General features: G+C 38.9%; 2 protein-coding genes across 8 annotated transcripts in view; one reads left to right on the top strand and one right to left on the bottom strand.

Moving 5' to 3' along the window:
- The window catches only part of hpn (hepsin), a 34,185-nt gene extending 18,876 nt beyond the window's left edge, over nt 1-15,309 (bottom strand). For 2 of the 7 annotated variants that reach the window (XM_028471186.1, XM_028471192.1), the window contains exons 1-2: nt 8,984-9,113; nt 3,688-3,803 (exon numbers count right to left, since the gene is read on the bottom strand). In XM_028471186.1, the coding sequence (XP_028326987.1) occupies nt 3,688-3,724 (37 nt within the window). In that variant the 5' untranslated portion in view covers nt 3,725-3,803; nt 8,984-9,113. Of the gene's footprint in view, nt 1-3,687; nt 3,804-6,835; nt 7,169-8,983; nt 9,114-13,427; nt 13,487-14,257; nt 14,437-15,199 lie in introns of those variants that run through there. The other 5 variants (XM_028471187.1, XM_028471188.1, XM_028471191.1 and 2 more) reach the window with 5 other exon arrangements.
- On the top strand, nt 1,220-16,672 carry LOC114478246 (sialoadhesin). Its single transcript, XM_028471199.1, has 9 exons — nt 1,220-1,297; nt 8,783-8,936; nt 9,014-9,156; nt 9,379-9,458; nt 9,545-9,750; nt 14,296-14,553; nt 15,248-15,553; nt 16,112-16,214; nt 16,444-16,672. Exons 2-9 carry the CDS (start codon nt 8,882-8,884, stop codon nt 16,505-16,507), a joined length of 1,215 nt encoding a protein of 404 aa, XP_028327000.1. The 5' UTR covers nt 1,220-1,297; nt 8,783-8,881; the 3' UTR covers nt 16,508-16,672.
- Nucleotides 16,673-17,649: the final 977 nt, after the last annotated feature.

Genomic DNA, 17,649 nt, shown 5'->3' with positions numbered 1-17,649 from the left:
TGGCGGCTACAGGGCTGGCTGACAGCAATGTGTCCCTCCCACATGCCTTAACAATAATTTACATTCAAACGAGCAGGTTTCAAGGTACAGTATATCAGGGTTCTCACCAGGAATTTTTCACAGAATGAGGGAATCGCATGGCGCACAAGCAAGCACCATGCAAATGTAAAGCAAAGTAAAGCTTAAAAAAGGCAAAAAATTTATTTCTTGAATTGGTGAAGGGTCATGCTTAGTATAGGTCCTCCACTAATAAATACTCACAGACACTGTATAGACAAGAAATAACACTTTATTCAAAAGACTGATTCCAAGACGCGCTTTTCTAATTGAAATGACCAACCAGACGGTATTCACATCCATGCGCGTGCATGTAGACAAGCAGCCGATACATGCTACGTGTGGTTGAAGCTCACTGTCTATATAGGACGGAAATTATGGTTACTAAGCGGAGGATGCACACAGCCAGAATTGGGGGCAGCTAAGTGGCTACAGGGGTGCTCTGCTGACGACGGGAGCATCCGAGCAAATCGCCAGTATTAAAAATAAACGGTACGGCTGATGCAAATGTTTCTGGATTATTCAGATTAAAAAGAGTTAAAAAAAACCCGTGAACACCAGGAAGTCCCTTTTGTGTGCTACCAATATTACGACCCATACGGTGAAAACACACCGTATGGGGCGACATCACACCGTAAGGGATCAAATTTACAATGTCTGGGGCCCCTACGCTCTACAGCACTGGCAAGAACCCTGTATAATGTGCATAGTGTTGTAGTAAAGTTAAAGACAACAGCACAGACCCAGCGAGGGGTAAGGGGGACGTCACACACGAGGCACAGCAGAGCCAATGATTCATGTGTGAAGCTGTTGGCATGGCAGAAAAGCAACAACAAACACTAGTGGGGGGATTATGAAGACATTACCTGTGTGTCTCTACTGCTCTTGTGCAAATGCAGATATTTGTTTCTATACTTGCTGGTGCATTAGTAAGATCCATCAAAGGTATAAGCACACATGGAAGTTTCTGGAAATAGGTTGCCCACATAATCCTGGCTCAGACATAAACAAAAAAAAGGCTACACCATGTGTGCCACTCCTCACCACCACAGCCTTTTGCTTTGTAATTACACACACCACAAACACAGTGTGATTCACTGCATCTGAACCAAGTCTCTGCCCAGACACTGGGTCGTTGAATACAGTCGCCAAGGACAGCATAGGGAAATGAACCAACACTGAGCTGAGGATATTATCCTGTAAGGAGAACCTACAAGTTCCACTGTGGCCCTAAAGCAAGGTAAGGATGTGTTACATTTATGTGTAACATAAAGGGTTAGTCTGACACTTTTAGAGACATTTTAAGATAGGCACAGTGCTCTGTAGTTACTGTATGTTACATGTAGTACATGCGTTAGATCAGTGTTTCTCAAATGGGGGTACCCCTAGGGGTACGCAATGGCACTACAGGGGATACTTGAGAGAGAGAGAGAGAGAGAGAGAGAGAGAGAGAGAGAGAGAGAGAGAGAGAGAGAGAGAGAGAGTATAGAAATTAATAAAGGAAAGCATTAAAAATATTTGGTTTTATACTGTTAATCTTTAGCTAAAAATGCTAATCATAGTAAAGATGATGATAATAATCTTGATTAGAACATGAATGAAAATACAAGAGTCAGTCTTGATCCCACACCAGCAGGAAGTGACTGGAAATGATAAAAACTGTAGAAAACAAATCTATTCATGAGACACTAAATACTGTTTTATTCCACTTGTTCAAAAAATTGGATTCTTGTCACTCATTCAGTGCATAATTAGGCTCTATAGTTGATTTTTCATTGTATTCTGAGCAAAATATTGTAGTCGAGCAAAAGGGGGTACTTGGATTTAGAAATAGGAGAAAAGGGGTTTGAGAACCACTGTGTTAGATAAACATGTGATTATTGTTATGCTTTATGTAGATACATAACTGTGGAATATATAATCAAAATTTCTAGAATAATTTTACTGTTGCTGAACACTGAAATGTAACATTTAACCAGACGTATTCATATTCTTTTTATTGCAGAGAAAGTCTGTGGGTGTAGTTTAAAACAAAATGTGTATTAGATATTTTTAGCCATATGGACTTTTTTTGATTCCCTGTCAGTTTTATGTTCTGGTTAAAGTTTGATGAGGTCATGCTGCATAAATCAGACAATCACGATCCATCAAAACAAATAATGTGGCGATGAGAAACGTTGGCAGTCAGCTTTGAACAAACAAGTTAATGTTTAACGTCAAGTAGTCTGATGACTCTTCCTAAACACAGGCAGCATAAGCTGCAGCATGGCCAGCACTGCAGTTTGATCCATGCACATTCCTTAATCCACTGTTTCTCAAATGGGGGTATGTGTACCCCTAGGGGTACGCGATGGCACTTCAGGGGGTACTTGAGAGAGAGTGGGAAATTAACAAATAAAGTGTCATTCTTGGTCCCATCCCTGGCGTGAGATGACTGGAAATGCTAAAAACTATAGAAATACATTTATTCAGGAGACACTAAATCAGTATTTTTCAACCATAGGGTCACCTGAAATTTCTGAAAAATTAAAGTAGATTTTTTATTTATTTATTTTTATTAAAATAGCACACAATCTTAAACAACTGTATTTCTATGCTTTCACTTTGTGTATCTAGTTCAACTAAAATGCTGTAAATATATATACACAGTATATCTGAGCCCAAACATGATCAAACTGTCTTTGGGGTCGCCAGAAATTCTTATCAAAATGGGGTCACAATCCAAAAAAGGTTGGGAACCACTGCACTAAATACTGTTTTTTTTCCCACTTATTTACGAAATTGAGATTCTTGAAAATGTGCGTTATCATTCGTTTGTTCCATCATTATGATCTATAGTTGTTTTTAAATAGTTTTCTAAGCAAATGGGGGGTACTTGGATTCATAAATAAGAGAAAGGGGGTACTTGATCCCAAAAAAGTTTGTGAACCACTGCAGTCATTACATTACGACAAACAGAATGAAGACGAGGGTTAGGGTTGTGATTTCCAGGGTTACAAAAGTCTAGCCATCACAATTTAAACTACTACATCAAATTAGGGGTGTCCCGATTCAATATTGATATCGGATATTGGTCCGGTATCAGCCAGAAAATGAATATCGAATTTTATCAGACTGCATCAAAAATCACCGATATAAGCTCTCCGATAAAATTTTCCGCTCCAGCACTTCTATCCATAGGTGACTGTGGTTCACACTCAATTATGTTTCTATTCAATTGTAGAATACTGTAGATATTATGTTGAAGGTAAAAATGTATGTAACCAATTGGTTAATAATAATTAGGTCAGTTTTTCTCATATCTACTGTTGCTGACTATTCTCTGTTTGAGTGACATCACTTGATCAAGCCTTTTCTAAAAAAAGTAATAAAAGTATGAATAATTCATGCTGATATTGTATCGGATCAATAAATCCTGATATCAAATAAATCCAAATCTTCATATTTGCACACTTTTTGTGCTTCCAAAACATCATCTTTAACGTTCTGTCTTGCTGCCAACACACTCCAACCACTTACATGTACTATGATATTTAGATAACCATTGTTAATCACTTCACCTGCTAAAGCACATCCTTTATTTCTACAAAGAGAAAACACCAGTATATTGTATATAACTTTTGCGCTCACCCATCTTTCCTTCCGTTACAACTTTCTCTGCGTACATCTGCGCACACGATGGGATGAGCAGTGTGATGATGACCCCTCTCTTCCTTCCTCCTTTCACTCCTTGGCTTTTGTTTTGCCTGGAGATACGATATGAAGAGAGTTATGTGCCTAAGCAGAATGCATTCGTTTGATACTGTACAAATGGAAACAGATGGAAGACATTATTTTTAAACCCGAGACTTATCATTACATCAGCGTTTAGGTTTGTTAATGTCAGTTTATAAATAATGACTGTATGATTGTATTTTCTAAATTTCATTCTATTCATTCAAAAGAACATTGTGCACTTGTATAAAACCTTTTTTAAATGGAAAAGAAGTGCACTCGATTTAGCAATAGGCTGAGTAGCATCTGTAATTACTGTACAACAGAATACCCACTACGACAAAACATAAATCAGCATTTCTTAATATAATTGCTGAAAAATAAAGTTGGTTGCATTATCATTTATCATAACGTAATAATTTTTCTTAACAGCAACCATATTCTGGTGTAATATTGATTGTTTTACAAAACATTTGCTAATATAACAAAGTAAAGACGATCTGCTAAAAACGTACTATTAACAATTAAATTCAAATAATGGGTCCAAGGCTAAAGAAAGCCCTCTACTTATTTCAGTTAGGAACACTAGCTGTATTTAAGGTTAAAGGTTTACTGCACAGGAGGAGAGTTTGTGGACAGAAGCCATACAAGCCTGAGGAAAACATGCAAAGTCTACACAGAAAAGTTCAAATAAACTCATGGTCTTTTTGCTATAAAGCATAAACGCTGACTACTAAATCAATATTAACCTATACAACAGCAAACCTATCATATATGAGATCTCTAAGGAGGCATGTTTCGAATCTAGATTGCCTCTTATTGTGCTAACTTCCGGGATTAAACCAGTGTGTGCTGGACTAAGAAGCTTGCTAAAGTCTTACGGAGCTAAATCACCATGGAAACTGAACGGCTAGCCTGCTTGCGCGCAGGTTTTTCTCTGGCTAGGATCTGAGCGAGTGCTAAAGTCCCGCCTCCTGACCAATCAGAACTCTTAGAAAGCGAGCTGTCCAATAAAAGGTGATGTGTGAACACGTCACTGTGTGAATCTGATCTGACAACTGACAGGAGAGAGAATATGTAGACATCGACGCAATCTTTTCATCTACCGATGATGACTTCCTTTAGGAAAAACATAGAGATTTATATCTGATGGACTGATACAGTAAAATCATTCAAATAAGTCAGCTGACAAAGCCTGCGTGCATCGGGCGCTTTCACACCGATAAATTCATTCATTAATTCATGTATTCTGTGGTGATGCAAAGAGCCTCAGTCCTGTAGATATGTAACATATAAATATATTCCACCTCATGATGTTGGCTGATCAGGATGAACACAGCATCAGAGCTAGGAACAGGTTAAAAAGAGAAGAGAAAGTGGAACTGATTCTCCATTTATAATCTGACTAATTTAAATATAAACACTCATCAATTCTTGCATTAATTACTTTCTGCAGCAACAGTGTTGTTTTTGGTCCGAATTATGTATTTTAATTCTTCAGAATTATTCCTCAATTGTGACGTTCTACAGTTCCTCCATGTGATTGGTCTGACGCTGTAATACCCGCCTCCGTCACTAGAGTGCGGCGATTAACCAAACTGAAATCAACAGCTTTCCTCAGCGTGTTGTGATCTAGTTTTGTAAAACAGCTCCTCTCTGACGGACAATGTATGGTTAGTTGAAGCCCGCGAACAGAGATTAATCCAGGATATAATTATCGAGATTCGAAACATAGGCCCTAAAAGTCCATCAGTGATGTTTTCTGTCCTGAGGATGCAGATGTTTACAATCGAGTACCTGCATTTCACGAATGATCCACAAAGTCAGTAATCCATACATGGGACAGCCTTCAGTTTAGATGTCCAAACGTGTTTTTTTTAGGATCTTAGGGAATACAATACTTTAAATTAGTTACTGAGGCTTCATTGGGCAACATCCATGGATAGATATAGGTATCTATAGTTCTTCACATGCGTTATAAAAGCCGACAATTCTTCTTGCCTTTTCTACTTAAATACATGACTAAAGTACTAATTTGTAGATAAAAACATTTTTTATTTAGCTAATTTGAAAAAAATTTAAAAAAATTTAATTAAATGTATTTTTTTTTTCCCACCACAGTTTTACTGAACTTTTTCGCGTTCCGTCCTTGTGGGTTACCTTAGCACGATCGAAAATCAAACTGAAACTTGAATTTTTCTTTAAAAAATCTGACATTTTTTTTTTTTTTTTGCCAATTCACCCAGCCCTAGACTAAAGGTTAAAATCACATGAATAGGAGTTTATAAAGTGGATTGTTTTTCTAATTAACAGGAATAACCTTTAACCTATTATGTACGCAGAACAGGTGCATGTTGGTACTCGGGCTTACCTTGCTAAAAGTTGTGTTCTTTCTTCAGTGACGTTTATTTAAACATGATCTGATTTTTAAAAAATAAAAATAAAATTAAAAATAAATTAAAAAAATCTAAAAGCATTGGAAAAAGTGCTGTGGGTAATTATCATTGAATTAATGTGAAACCAATGTTTTATGTGTTACAGATTAAATGCATGTATTATTAGTGTGTTGCTTTGTTAAATAGAGAAACTTGAGTGCTGGATGTAGGAAAAATTATACAAATTAAAATTCATATGACTGAATACTTATCTCTTTGATGGTTTGTTTGTTTTTTATTTACCAGTTTTTACAGTTATGCCTACTACTCAGCAGAGTATTCAAAATTACCACGTTATAAGCTATAAGGTTAACAAAAAAACTTTTTTCTTTTTTTTTTGTGGTTATTTGCCTTACTTTTGTAAGATAATGTAAACCCCAGCCCTGGTTCAGAGATGGTTAAATAAGTTCAACAGACTGGGGGACGCTGAAAAAGTTCACTTTGACACACACACACAACAAATAGGATACTTATGAAGCCTAATATTAAACTTCACCTCGGTCAACTACAGCCAAATAACCTTATAAACCCCCTATATTAATATACTGTATATACACCATGTAGAGTGCATGTGATTATTATTATTATTAAAGAGTAGTTGCTTTAACAGCACAGTGAACATGACTCACCTGCTTCCTTAGACACAGGTGTAATTCTGGTTCCTCTTTAAAGCCCACCGTGAAGAATATCAACAATAATCTAAATATCAGACACAAACACCGGCAACACGCACATTCCAGTTGTCAGTAAATCCTGTCTGCGCGTGTGTGTGTGTGCGTGCGTGTGTCCTCTCTTGTCAGGTTACTGACCCCAAAGATAGAGAGAGCGAAAAAACAAAAACCGTCCGACTGTTGTTTCCTTTCAGCCGAACCCACCGACTCCTGCTTTCTGTAAGAGCGAGAGAGACATTTGGGGAAAAAAGTTAGTGAGAGTTTGTGTCGGTGGCGTCAGTAAACGTTCCGGACAACGGACGCCTGTGACGTCACCACATGTTGGTGGACGGGATTGTGCACGAGAGCGCGTAGAGAAAAAAAAAGAAAAGCACGAGAGCGCGTGTCCTGTTAGTTTAGCCATTGGTTCCCAAACTGGGGTATGTGTGCCTCTAGGGCAGGGGTCTGCAACCTGCGGCTCTGGAGCCTCATGTGGCTTTTTGACTCTTATGCAATGGCTCCCTATAGCTTTAAAAAAAAAAAACGTTTTTTTTTTTTTATACAGAGGCTATTATTGATTAATAACAAATAAAATCAAGATATAACAATTTGTTAACCTAAAAATAAATCACGTTGTGCAATGACACTTTCCTACTTCACCTCCTGCAACATCTACAGACCATCAACTTTCCTGCACCTGTGGCTAACCTTAAGTTTTAAATCCCTGGTAAGATAATTAAACCAATAAAAACACTATTCTGGAAGAGATTTCTGAAAGGAACAGATTAATTTAACCACCAATGTGCTGGTTAAATATGCATGCTTTATGTGTGGCAAGAAATGAGTAATTAGCATGTGTTGATCACATGATCATGTGTTATCAAATTCAAGTTACTTTTTGTAGCCTTTCAGATGCATTAACTAAAAAAAAAAAAAAAAAAAAAAAATTATATAACATTGTGTAAATTAAGATGCATAAGAATTTGAAGATGCAATTTACTGTTTTATTTCTTGATGTCAATTTATTTTATTTTAAACTGTTTTTAATTTGCCATTTACATGATCAAAAAAAAATTAATCAAATTAAATCAAACATTATTCTATCTAGTTTTAACTGTATAGAATTTAATACACTGTATTGTCTTCATTGAGAAGGTATTTTTTGGCTACAGGAGGACTTTAATCCAGGTGAGATGAGGTTAAATGGTTCCTTGTAGAGTAAAAGTTGCAGACCCCTGCACTAGGGGTACTTGAACACCTATCAGGAGGCCAGATCTGGCCCTTTGGAGCATCAAATTTGGCCCGCAGGATCAAGTAGAAATGACAGAGAAAACATCTTTGTGTAAATGAAACTGAGCAATATTTACAGGGAATGACAGTTTTTCCAGTGCTTACATTGCACGATTGAAGCCAAATTCAATGTTAAACAGTGGAAAAAAACCCTCAAAATTCTTACAACGTCCTTCGATTTTCTTCAAATTATAACATAATATTTCCCTTCATTAAATAGAAATTGGTCACAAAATCTCGTAAATGTAAACTGAAGATCCTGTTGGGACTTGCATCTACTATGGTTGGTTTCTTACATATTGTGTATTTCATGTATGCATAGAAATGCAAACTATTTTGCATAAAATCTGTGGCCCATGAGATTAAACAACTCCATATTTGGACCCTGAACTAAAGTGAGTTGTACACTCCTGGTTTAGACACAAAGACTGACATGAAAACCTACAGACATGAATTAACTCCAACACAGACAGCGCTGTGTGAGGCACTGGTTTTTATGGCGTCTATGACATGTAAACACGTGGAACCAACAGAAACAGTTAGTGAGACTCAGCATTTTAATGTGTTAGGCTCTGTATCACACTGTTTGTTCCTGACAGACAAATAAAAAAGGAAGCTGTGCTCTCTGTTCTACAGAAAGAAGAAGCTACTGTTTATCTGTGTGAGCAGGGATCAGAGAAGCAGAGAAAGACCACAGCAGAGGACGGAGTGTAAGTAAAGGTGGAGGAGAAGAGGATGGGTGCGGGTCTGCCACAGGGCTGCTGGCTTCTGATCACACTTTCCTTCAAAGGTAAACATATACACTAGGATACAGAAGCTTTATGGTCTTGTATTTACTATGAATAGAAAATATTCTCTGCTGTCCAGGTATTCTTGCTGGCAATTGGTCCGTTCATCTTTCTGCTGAACCCATCTGTGTCATCAATGGATCGTCTGTCCTTATCCTTTGTTCTTATGACTTTCCTCAAAGCTTAAATGAAACCTGGGAAGAGGGGCCTCTTCCTGCTCAGGTACTCCATAAAGAAGCTATTGTTAACTGATGGAATCCACCCTGCACTTTATTCCAATGAGAGGGCTTTGCCTGTGGGAGACATACAAAGTTAGGGAATTGCAGATGAGATTATAGTAGATTCTTGCTTAAATGTTGAATTTTTATAAGAAATTTGGAATTTTGTAAATTTTTGAAAAAAAATAACTAGCTCACACAGTTTCTCTGCAACATTTTCTACTAGAATAAGAGTGATGAAGATCATGGGTACAGGGTTTTATCTGAGATGTGGTGTCTTGGGGACAGCCGATGCATCACACCAAGGTAAGGCAGTCATTTCCAAACTACGGAGTGCAGCCTGGCTCTAAAGATGAAGTGTCTGAAGTCCTTTGTGCTTCTGTCTGTGTCAGTTATGTGTTCCACAGTGATAATATTTTCCAAGACCCTGCTTATGAGAACAGAGTGCAGTACCTTGGAGAACCGGGATCTAAAAACTGTTCTGTGAGGATTTCTGATCTGAGAGAGTCAGACAGTGGAACCTACATATTCTACTTCATCACTAGCCATCCGACTGAGAAAGTGCCAGAGCAGAGAGGCTTACAGCTTCTGGTGACAGGTAATGTAATGTTAGCATCTAACTCTGGTACAAAATACCAATAATTATATGTTGGAAATTATTTATTCTGATTGGGTTTAATTTAAAGTCATCTCCAGATGAACCACTTCACATTAAGGTTCCGCTTTTTTCTTCAAAAGTCAGTAGTGTTTTTCTTCATGACTCACACTTCACTGTTACCCCATACCCTCACATTGTTATTGCTGCATGTCTGTTGGTAAGTGTGTGGTTGGTTCTTTTTATGTGACACATTTTATGTCTAGAGACTAACTCACAATAAACACCAGCAGATCTGTGTTATTGTACAAAAGCTAAATATAAAATGTGTTTTTATGCATTCTGCATTGCTTCTAAAGAAAACTCAAGCACATTAAGTAACAGAGGTCCCCCCCCCATCATACTTTTCACTATTTCTTTAAGGAGAAACAGGACAGTTGTAATACAGTGGTGTGCTATTATTGTTCAGATGAATTTATCCAACCATATAATCATCAAGTGATGCTAACAGGGTTAACATCACTTGATGACATTTTTTTTTCAGTTACAATTACGTTTTCAAATACCCATTTTCAATTACGATTACAGTTAACAGCATTTTTTCTAAATACAATTAAATTACAATGCTTTTTTTTATTCCCAGAAAGTCAATTACAATTGCGTTCTCAATTACGAAAGTGTTAGCTTTCTGTTAGCATCTCTTATGTTAACTTTCCTATCTCTTAGTTACCTTGTCAGGCTTCCTAATCAATGAAAATATAGGTTTTAATATTATTGGACTTTTTTCTAAAATGTGAGAAATATATGATATGAAACATATTTTAATAAATGTTAACTACATATGTGTAAAACTGTACATAGAACAGTAACAGGATTTCCCAGGTATGCGTTAAAATATACTTGACAATTTTTATAGAATTTTCATGGCAATTACAATGACAAAGTAAATTGTCTAAATTCAATTACAATTTCATTACAATTACGACAGCAACAGATTTTTAAAATTACAATTACAATTATAATTACGCCATCATTTTCATCAATTATAAATACGTCATCCAGGGCTTCCAAACAGGAAGCCCTGGATGACGAAGGAAGTCCAGACCCTGATCAGAGCCCATAACTCGGCCTTCAGGACGGGGGACAGAGCCCTCTACAGCACCGCCAGAGCTGACCTGAGGAGGGGCATCAAACAGGCCAAGGTCTCCTACAAGAATAAAATAGAGAGATACCTGACAGACAACAACCCGCGCCAGATGTGGAGGGGCATCCAGGCCCTAACCAACTACAAAGGTAACCCTCCTCCCACATCCTCCAGCAGCAGCAGCACACTGGCAGAGGAGCTGAATAGCTTCTTTGCCCGGTTCGAGACCACCACCACACACCTGCAGTCACTGCCTCCCCCTGGTTCCAGCACCCCACCTCTCTCTCTCCAGGATCATGAGGTGAGGAAAAACTTAAGAGCAGTGAACCCCAGGAAAGCTGCTGGTCCTGACGGTATCCCAGGGGCGGTGATTAAAGCATGTGCAGACCAACTGACAGGGATCCTCACCAGACTCTTCAACCTCTCCCTGACACATGCCACCGTCCCCACATGTCTGAAGGCCTCCACCATCGTCCCCATCCCCAAAAAACCTGCCTACAGACCGATCGCTCTGACGTCTGTAATCATGAAGTGCATGGAGCGATCAGTTTCCCAGCACATCAGAGACTGCCTCCCTCCCTCCCTGCCTCGACCCCCACCAGTTTGCCTACAGGGCAAACCAATCCACAGAGGACGCCATCGCCATCACACTCCACACAGCACTGAGCCATCTGGAGAACAAGGAGAGCTATGTGAGGATGCTTTTTGTGGACTACAGCTCAGCGTTTAACACAATCATCCCGGACATCCTAATCACCAAACTGTTGGAATTACAGATACCTCTCCCCACCTGCAACTGGATTAAAAACTTCCTGATGAGCTGTCCACAGTCTGTTAGACTCGGCCTCCACCACTCCTCCACCATCACACTCAGCACTGGTTCCTCTCAAGGCTGCGTCTTGAGCCCTCTACTGTACGCCCTGTACACTAGGACTGCTCTTCATCTCACCCAACCAACCGCATCATTAAATATGTGGACGACACCACTGTGGTTGGACTCATCCGAGACGAGGATGAGACAGCGTACAGGGCCGAGGTAGAGGAACTATCACGCTGGTGCTCAGCAAACAACCTGACCCTGAACATCCAGAAAACAAAAGAACTGATCATGGACTTCAGGAAGATCAGACAGGACCACACCCCCCTCCTCATAAATGGAGAACAGGTGGAGACTGTCACCACCTTCAGGTTTCTGGGCACCCACATCTCCGCTGACCACTTCTGGACTGTCAACATCTGGGCCCTGGTCAAGAAGGCTCAGTAGCGGCTTTTATCACTCCTCTGTGGAGAGCGTGCTGACATACTGTCTGGGTGTGTGGTACGCAGGCTCAACAGCCAAGGACAGGAAGGCGGTGCAGAGGGTCATTAACACTGCCCAAAAGATCATCGGCTGCCCTCTGCCCAGCCTGGAAAACATCGCCACATCCTGCTGCCTCAGGAGAACCAAGGCCATCACAGGAGAGCCCTTACACCCTGCCCACCCCCTGTTCGACCTGCTGCCCTCTGGAAGACGCTACAGGTCAACAAAGTCTCACACAAGCAGACTGACAGACAGCTTCTTCCCCTGGGCCATACAGACTGCAAACACCCATGGATACGCACACACACACTCACTCACGAACAATCTCCCATAACGCCCCACCCCCTCCTTTAGCACTAAACACTTTAGTACCTTAAACTGTTTTTTTATTTCTGTAAATGACTCACTTGAGTCTCGTTTTAAGAGAAAAAAATATCCCTTTTTTTACCTTTTTAAATATCGTGCGTTGTGTTTTATTACCTTTGTACATACTCAATGCCCTTGTTTTTGCTCCTGTCTCTTAATTTATGCTCTGTGGTGTACTGTAGCTCTATGCGAGCACCCCTCAAATTTCGCTGTACCACCGAGTACAATGACAATAAAGACTATTCTATTCTCTATCATTGTAATTAATTATCAGAATCAGAATCAGAAATGTTTAATGGCCAAGTACAGTTTTGCAATTACAATTTTAATTGTCCCCATCCCTCGATGCAAACAATTACACATGTAAAAACATAACTGTAAAACCATTTGAACTAAAAGAATAGGAAGCTGAATTAATAATGTTCATGGAGAAAAGTGATTTGGAAATGTGTTGCTTTTTCAACCACCCTATTGTTTTAACTGCTTCTTTTTATACTCTTTACTCATCTATCCTCTGAAGCTATAGGATAGGTTTTTATAGGCATGATACACCAACAGTGGGCTAATGCAGAAAAACCAAACCTAATATGCACGCTGACAGCAGGTTTACTGTAATTTTAGGGACTGCAGTTGGTCAAATGTATGTGTTTTTAAGCTTTAGGGGAGGGAGAACATACGCATGCTCAATGATAGCATAAAAACACAAGGATTAGCGGGGCTAGCTGTGAGTAAAAAGCAATGTTTCTGAACTGTTACACAGGGAACAATATTATAAATAAAGATGCATAAAAAAAATTCTGTGATCAAATGTGACAAATTAAATTAATAACACTTTTTTAATTACATAAAAAGTAGTGGCTGTTATCTTACCAATGTTCCCAGTATATGAAGGGCTAGTGCACCATTCCCCAATGTAATTTCCAGGTCTACTAGAGAGTAGTAATAAAAAAAAACAAGAAAATGTTTACATCAATTTTCGGTCACTTTACTGGAAGTTTTATACATAAGGCTGACAATATCTGTCATTATCATGAATAAGGTGTCATGAAGGCTGTCATTAAGTGTCGTTTGCTAAATCAGTGGTTCTCAAACAGTGTGCCGTGGGATTTTATACATATACATTATTTCAATATACAACTACACAAAAATAAATATTTTTTAATTTGCTACTTTGTATGCACTCATTTCATAATACAGGGGCAAACTCGATAACCTTTTTTTATTTATTTTTTTAAATATGTTGTTCATGAATATTTTATGATTATCATTGTTGTCTTTGTCACATTTTATTTGGCATTAGTAAATAATTATGCACATTTACAGATATTGTACATGATATGAGTGATAACACGTGTTTTAAGGCTATTTTGCACAATAGGAGTGCCTTCAGATTTTTACTTATCCGTTGGTGTGCCTTGGGCACAAAAAGTTTGGGAACAACTGGGCTAAATTACAACACCTTTGGAGCTATGTTGGCATTTTTTGGGTTAGGTGGAGAGATCTAGTTAGATTTGGTAGGGGTAGGATAACAAAGGGTTAGGGTTAGGATAACGAACAATACTTAATGACATCCTTCATGACACCTTATTCATGCTAATGACAGATGTCATGTCATAATAATGACAACGCAATGTCAGTCTTTATGTATAAAACTTCAAGTAAAGTGTTACCCAATTTTCTTACAGTCAATGGCAACTCACCATAACCTGACGTCTTATTTCATTCCTTTTTGCTCCAGCCTCCTCCAGTGAAGTTGCAGCATTAGCAAGTCCAGCTGATGACATCACTCAGGGCGAAGCATTACGTTTGGCCTGCTGCAGCCCAGCCGCCAGTCCTCAGGCTAACTTCACATGGAATGATGACACGGGCCTGATACACACTGGGCAGGTGTGGGAGATCAATGAAATTACTGATCATCAATCAGGCAGCTACTACTGTCAAATGCAGTATGAGGAAACAGTGCAGAACTCATCAGTGCTGCCCATTAATGTACAGTGTAAGTAGAGTTTTAAGTTGGTATTAAGTTTTAAGTTGGGGTCTAAGTGGGGGCAAAATGAAGCATGGTAAGACATTTCTTTGGGCAGTGCTACTTTGAGATCACCAAGAAGGGTTTTAAAATCAAGAATTAAAGGATTAAGCTAATGTTAGAACAGTAGAACACGTGCCTCACTTTAAAGCAGAACTAAGTAATTTGCGCTTAGCGCTCCCCCTAAAGGTCCCTTTTGGTTATGTCACTGTCTTAAACACTCCGCACCCACCGCCGCCTGCCCCTCCCCACATCTACATGTCCACCTTTGATCTCCCAAGATAGTAGCAACTGATCACTGAAAATACCTAATGCAACAGTGACACTAAGGGTGCTTTCACACATATAGTCCCATGTGACCATGTGAACAGTATGAGGAAGAGAGACAAGTAAAATAAATGAATGATGTGGGAGTAATACGGAAGGGAGTGTGGAAATGTGTGTGATGTGTTTGTTTGTGTGCTGACAAAGGGGCTCTGAAAATGGATAGATGGATATTTGTGTGTGCTGCCTGATGGAGCGCTGGGTTGTGAGTGTGTGTGCGTGCCTGTTGCCACGACGACAATGTGTGTGATTGCTGTGTGCTGCTGCTGAGCAGTAGTATGGCTTTACTCACTTGTGAATCTTAAAGTTTTTTTAGTTTTGACCTTTGATGTACCTCCAGACCCTCCACGTAACACAGCTGCATCTACTTCCCCTCCTGGAGCTCTACAGGACAATCTTCCAGTGACTCTGACCTGCAGCAGTGATGCTAATCCACCTGTGGAAATGTATATATGGTACCAAGGAGTTGCATGTCTTCCTTCATCAGACAAAAGCTTCCATCAAGGACGACAGACTGTGGCTTCTCCAGCGGGGAGCGTCCTAAACAGTGCAAACATCACAGTGGATGAGTCTGGGCTGTACTGCTGTGTGGCACGCAACATACATGGATCACAGACAGCTAGTGTACAGCTGAGAGCATCCAGGGGTAGGTTACAGCTCTGTCAGAGAGACTTTTCTGAATGTATATTACCGGTACTACGGTACTTCAAGCCAGCCCTGCTTGATAAGGTATTATATTGACCAATAGTTAAGGTTATTATTCCTCCCTTGTGAATGCTTTAGATCAACATTATTTGTATTTACTGTAACTTGTCTGCTGACCATGAAGGGTTTAAGGCAGTTGTCACAAACCTTTCTTAAACTATGAGGTACTTTAAAGGTATTGAATCATCTGAAGGGCAACCAGTTTGATTTACACTTCTTAAATACAACATATTCACGGCTTCACTTTAATTTGATGGTAAGATAATGAGGAAGACAAGTAGTAACTTAAAAATGTATGTTTAAATCTTAACATGCAGGACTATTTTTCCCATTAAATTTTTGATAGGAAATAATCATGTTAACGTATTCTATCACAATTCTAACCCCAAATCTGCAACAAAATTATTTCCGCAATACCAAACCATATTTGACACAATTTTGTATTAATATTAGCCTCTCTTTTGCCTGAATCTTGCTGAAATATTTTTGCCCATTGCAGCAGTGATTCCATCTCTCTCTACATCAAGAAAAACGTTCATCATCGGAGTGTGCATAGGTATCCTTCTGGCTTTGATTGGCATCGCTGCTTTTATTATCAGAAGGTAAGGAGCTTGCTCTTTTTGTGTAAAAAAAAAAGTGTTGCTTCAAATGAGGGGATTGCATCTTGGTAGTTTGAGTGAAGCATATTATGTGAATTGAAGTTACAGAAAAAGTTTTTTTTTTTTTTTTTTTAAAGGTCTAAACCGTATTTGGCTTGTTGATTTTAGACTTGTAGAACAATTATAGTCAGAGTTATTCAAAATGTAACTGTGTGGTTTTTGTGTTTTACAGAAGCAGGAAGTCATCCAGACACCAGATGTATGCACTGACTGCAACATCACCCCCATCACTTTAAAGACCCAGCAGGACCAGGATGTACAGTCATCAAAATAATCTTCAACAACATCATGCATTTGTAATATACCTATGTGATATTTATGTCATGGTATTTATAATAAATTGAATTAAGGCAACTTGTTGGAAATTCAAAGTTAATCTGTGAACTCCTATCCATATACTGCACCCCTTGTATCATTCACTTTTTATATTTAAAATGGAAATAAAATGTTTTGACAAATGGATATGTTTTTGATCACTGTTAATAAAAAAAAAGAAAGAATGTAAGCTATATGAAAGCTGTCATTTTGTGTGTAATGTCACCGACTGGGCCACAAAACTATGTTAGTCTGTAAACAACTGTAATGCACACTTCAAGTGCAGAGGAAAACTATAATTGAGTGATTGAATGAGCCATGAGCAACATTCAGACAAACAAAATCTGAATTACGCTAGCGGATTGAACAGGTGATTGGCTAACAGCCAGTGATGTGCTGTGAGCACTAGGGTAGGGTAGGCAGGGCGTTGCAAAACAAGACCACTAATGTCAACACCAATGACAATTCCAAATGTTTCTGCTGGCAAGTGTTAATTCAATTGAACTTTATTTGTACCGTATAGCGCAATTTACAACAAAGTCATCCCAATGCGCTTATCAAAATATAAAATTAATAATAAGAAAGAAAAAACCCAACAAGATCCACATGAACAAGCATTTAGCCATCTAACAAAATCAACATCGTAAAACACCATTAAAGAAACATAAACAATTATTTAATATAGCCTCCATACTCTCCCAACAAAATATATCTCATGACACGGCAGCTCATCCGTTGTTTGTGTTGGAAACACAGAAACATGGAGAAAATGACAACAACAACAACTCGGAACAGCCTCAGTGAGGAGCATCCACAAAGCCAAGCATTCACTGTGGAAAGTACGAACAATGTTCTGACCTTTCCTTTGCTGAAGGTCTGGTAGCTCAGGTGTTGGTCTACCATCTTTTAAAAGCTGTCATTTTTCCTCAAAAGAAAGTTTCTTTATCGTCTCTCGCACTGTCATTCGGCCTGTAGTGTTATCCCGCCCACTCGCTAGAGAACATAGCAGCAGCCACACTGTATCAATTCGCTAATGCACTGTGAACTTACGTATAGCATTTAG

Source organism: Gouania willdenowi, chromosome 16 (assembly GCF_900634775.1).
Source record: "Gouania willdenowi chromosome 16, fGouWil2.1, whole genome shotgun sequence".
Lineage (NCBI taxonomy): Eukaryota > Metazoa > Chordata > Actinopteri > Blenniiformes > Gobiesocidae > Gouania > Gouania willdenowi.
Note: the sequence above shows the minus strand (reverse complement) of the source record. Positions and strands in the feature narration are given on the sequence as shown.

Bases quoted from the DNA above. Each gene is read 5' to 3' on its own strand.
- LOC114478246 (XM_028471199.1), top strand. From the start codon at position 8,882: ATGGGTGCGGGTCTGCCACAGGGCTGCTGGCTTCTGATCACACTTTCC. The intron at 9,459-9,544 runs GTAAGGCAGTCA...TGTCTGTGTCAG, and splicing joins AGCCGATGCATCACACCAAG to TTATGTGTTCCACAGTGATA. The intron at 16,215-16,443 runs GTAAGGAGCTTG...TGTGTTTTACAG, and splicing joins GCTGCTTTTATTATCAGAAG to AAGCAGGAAGTCATCCAGAC.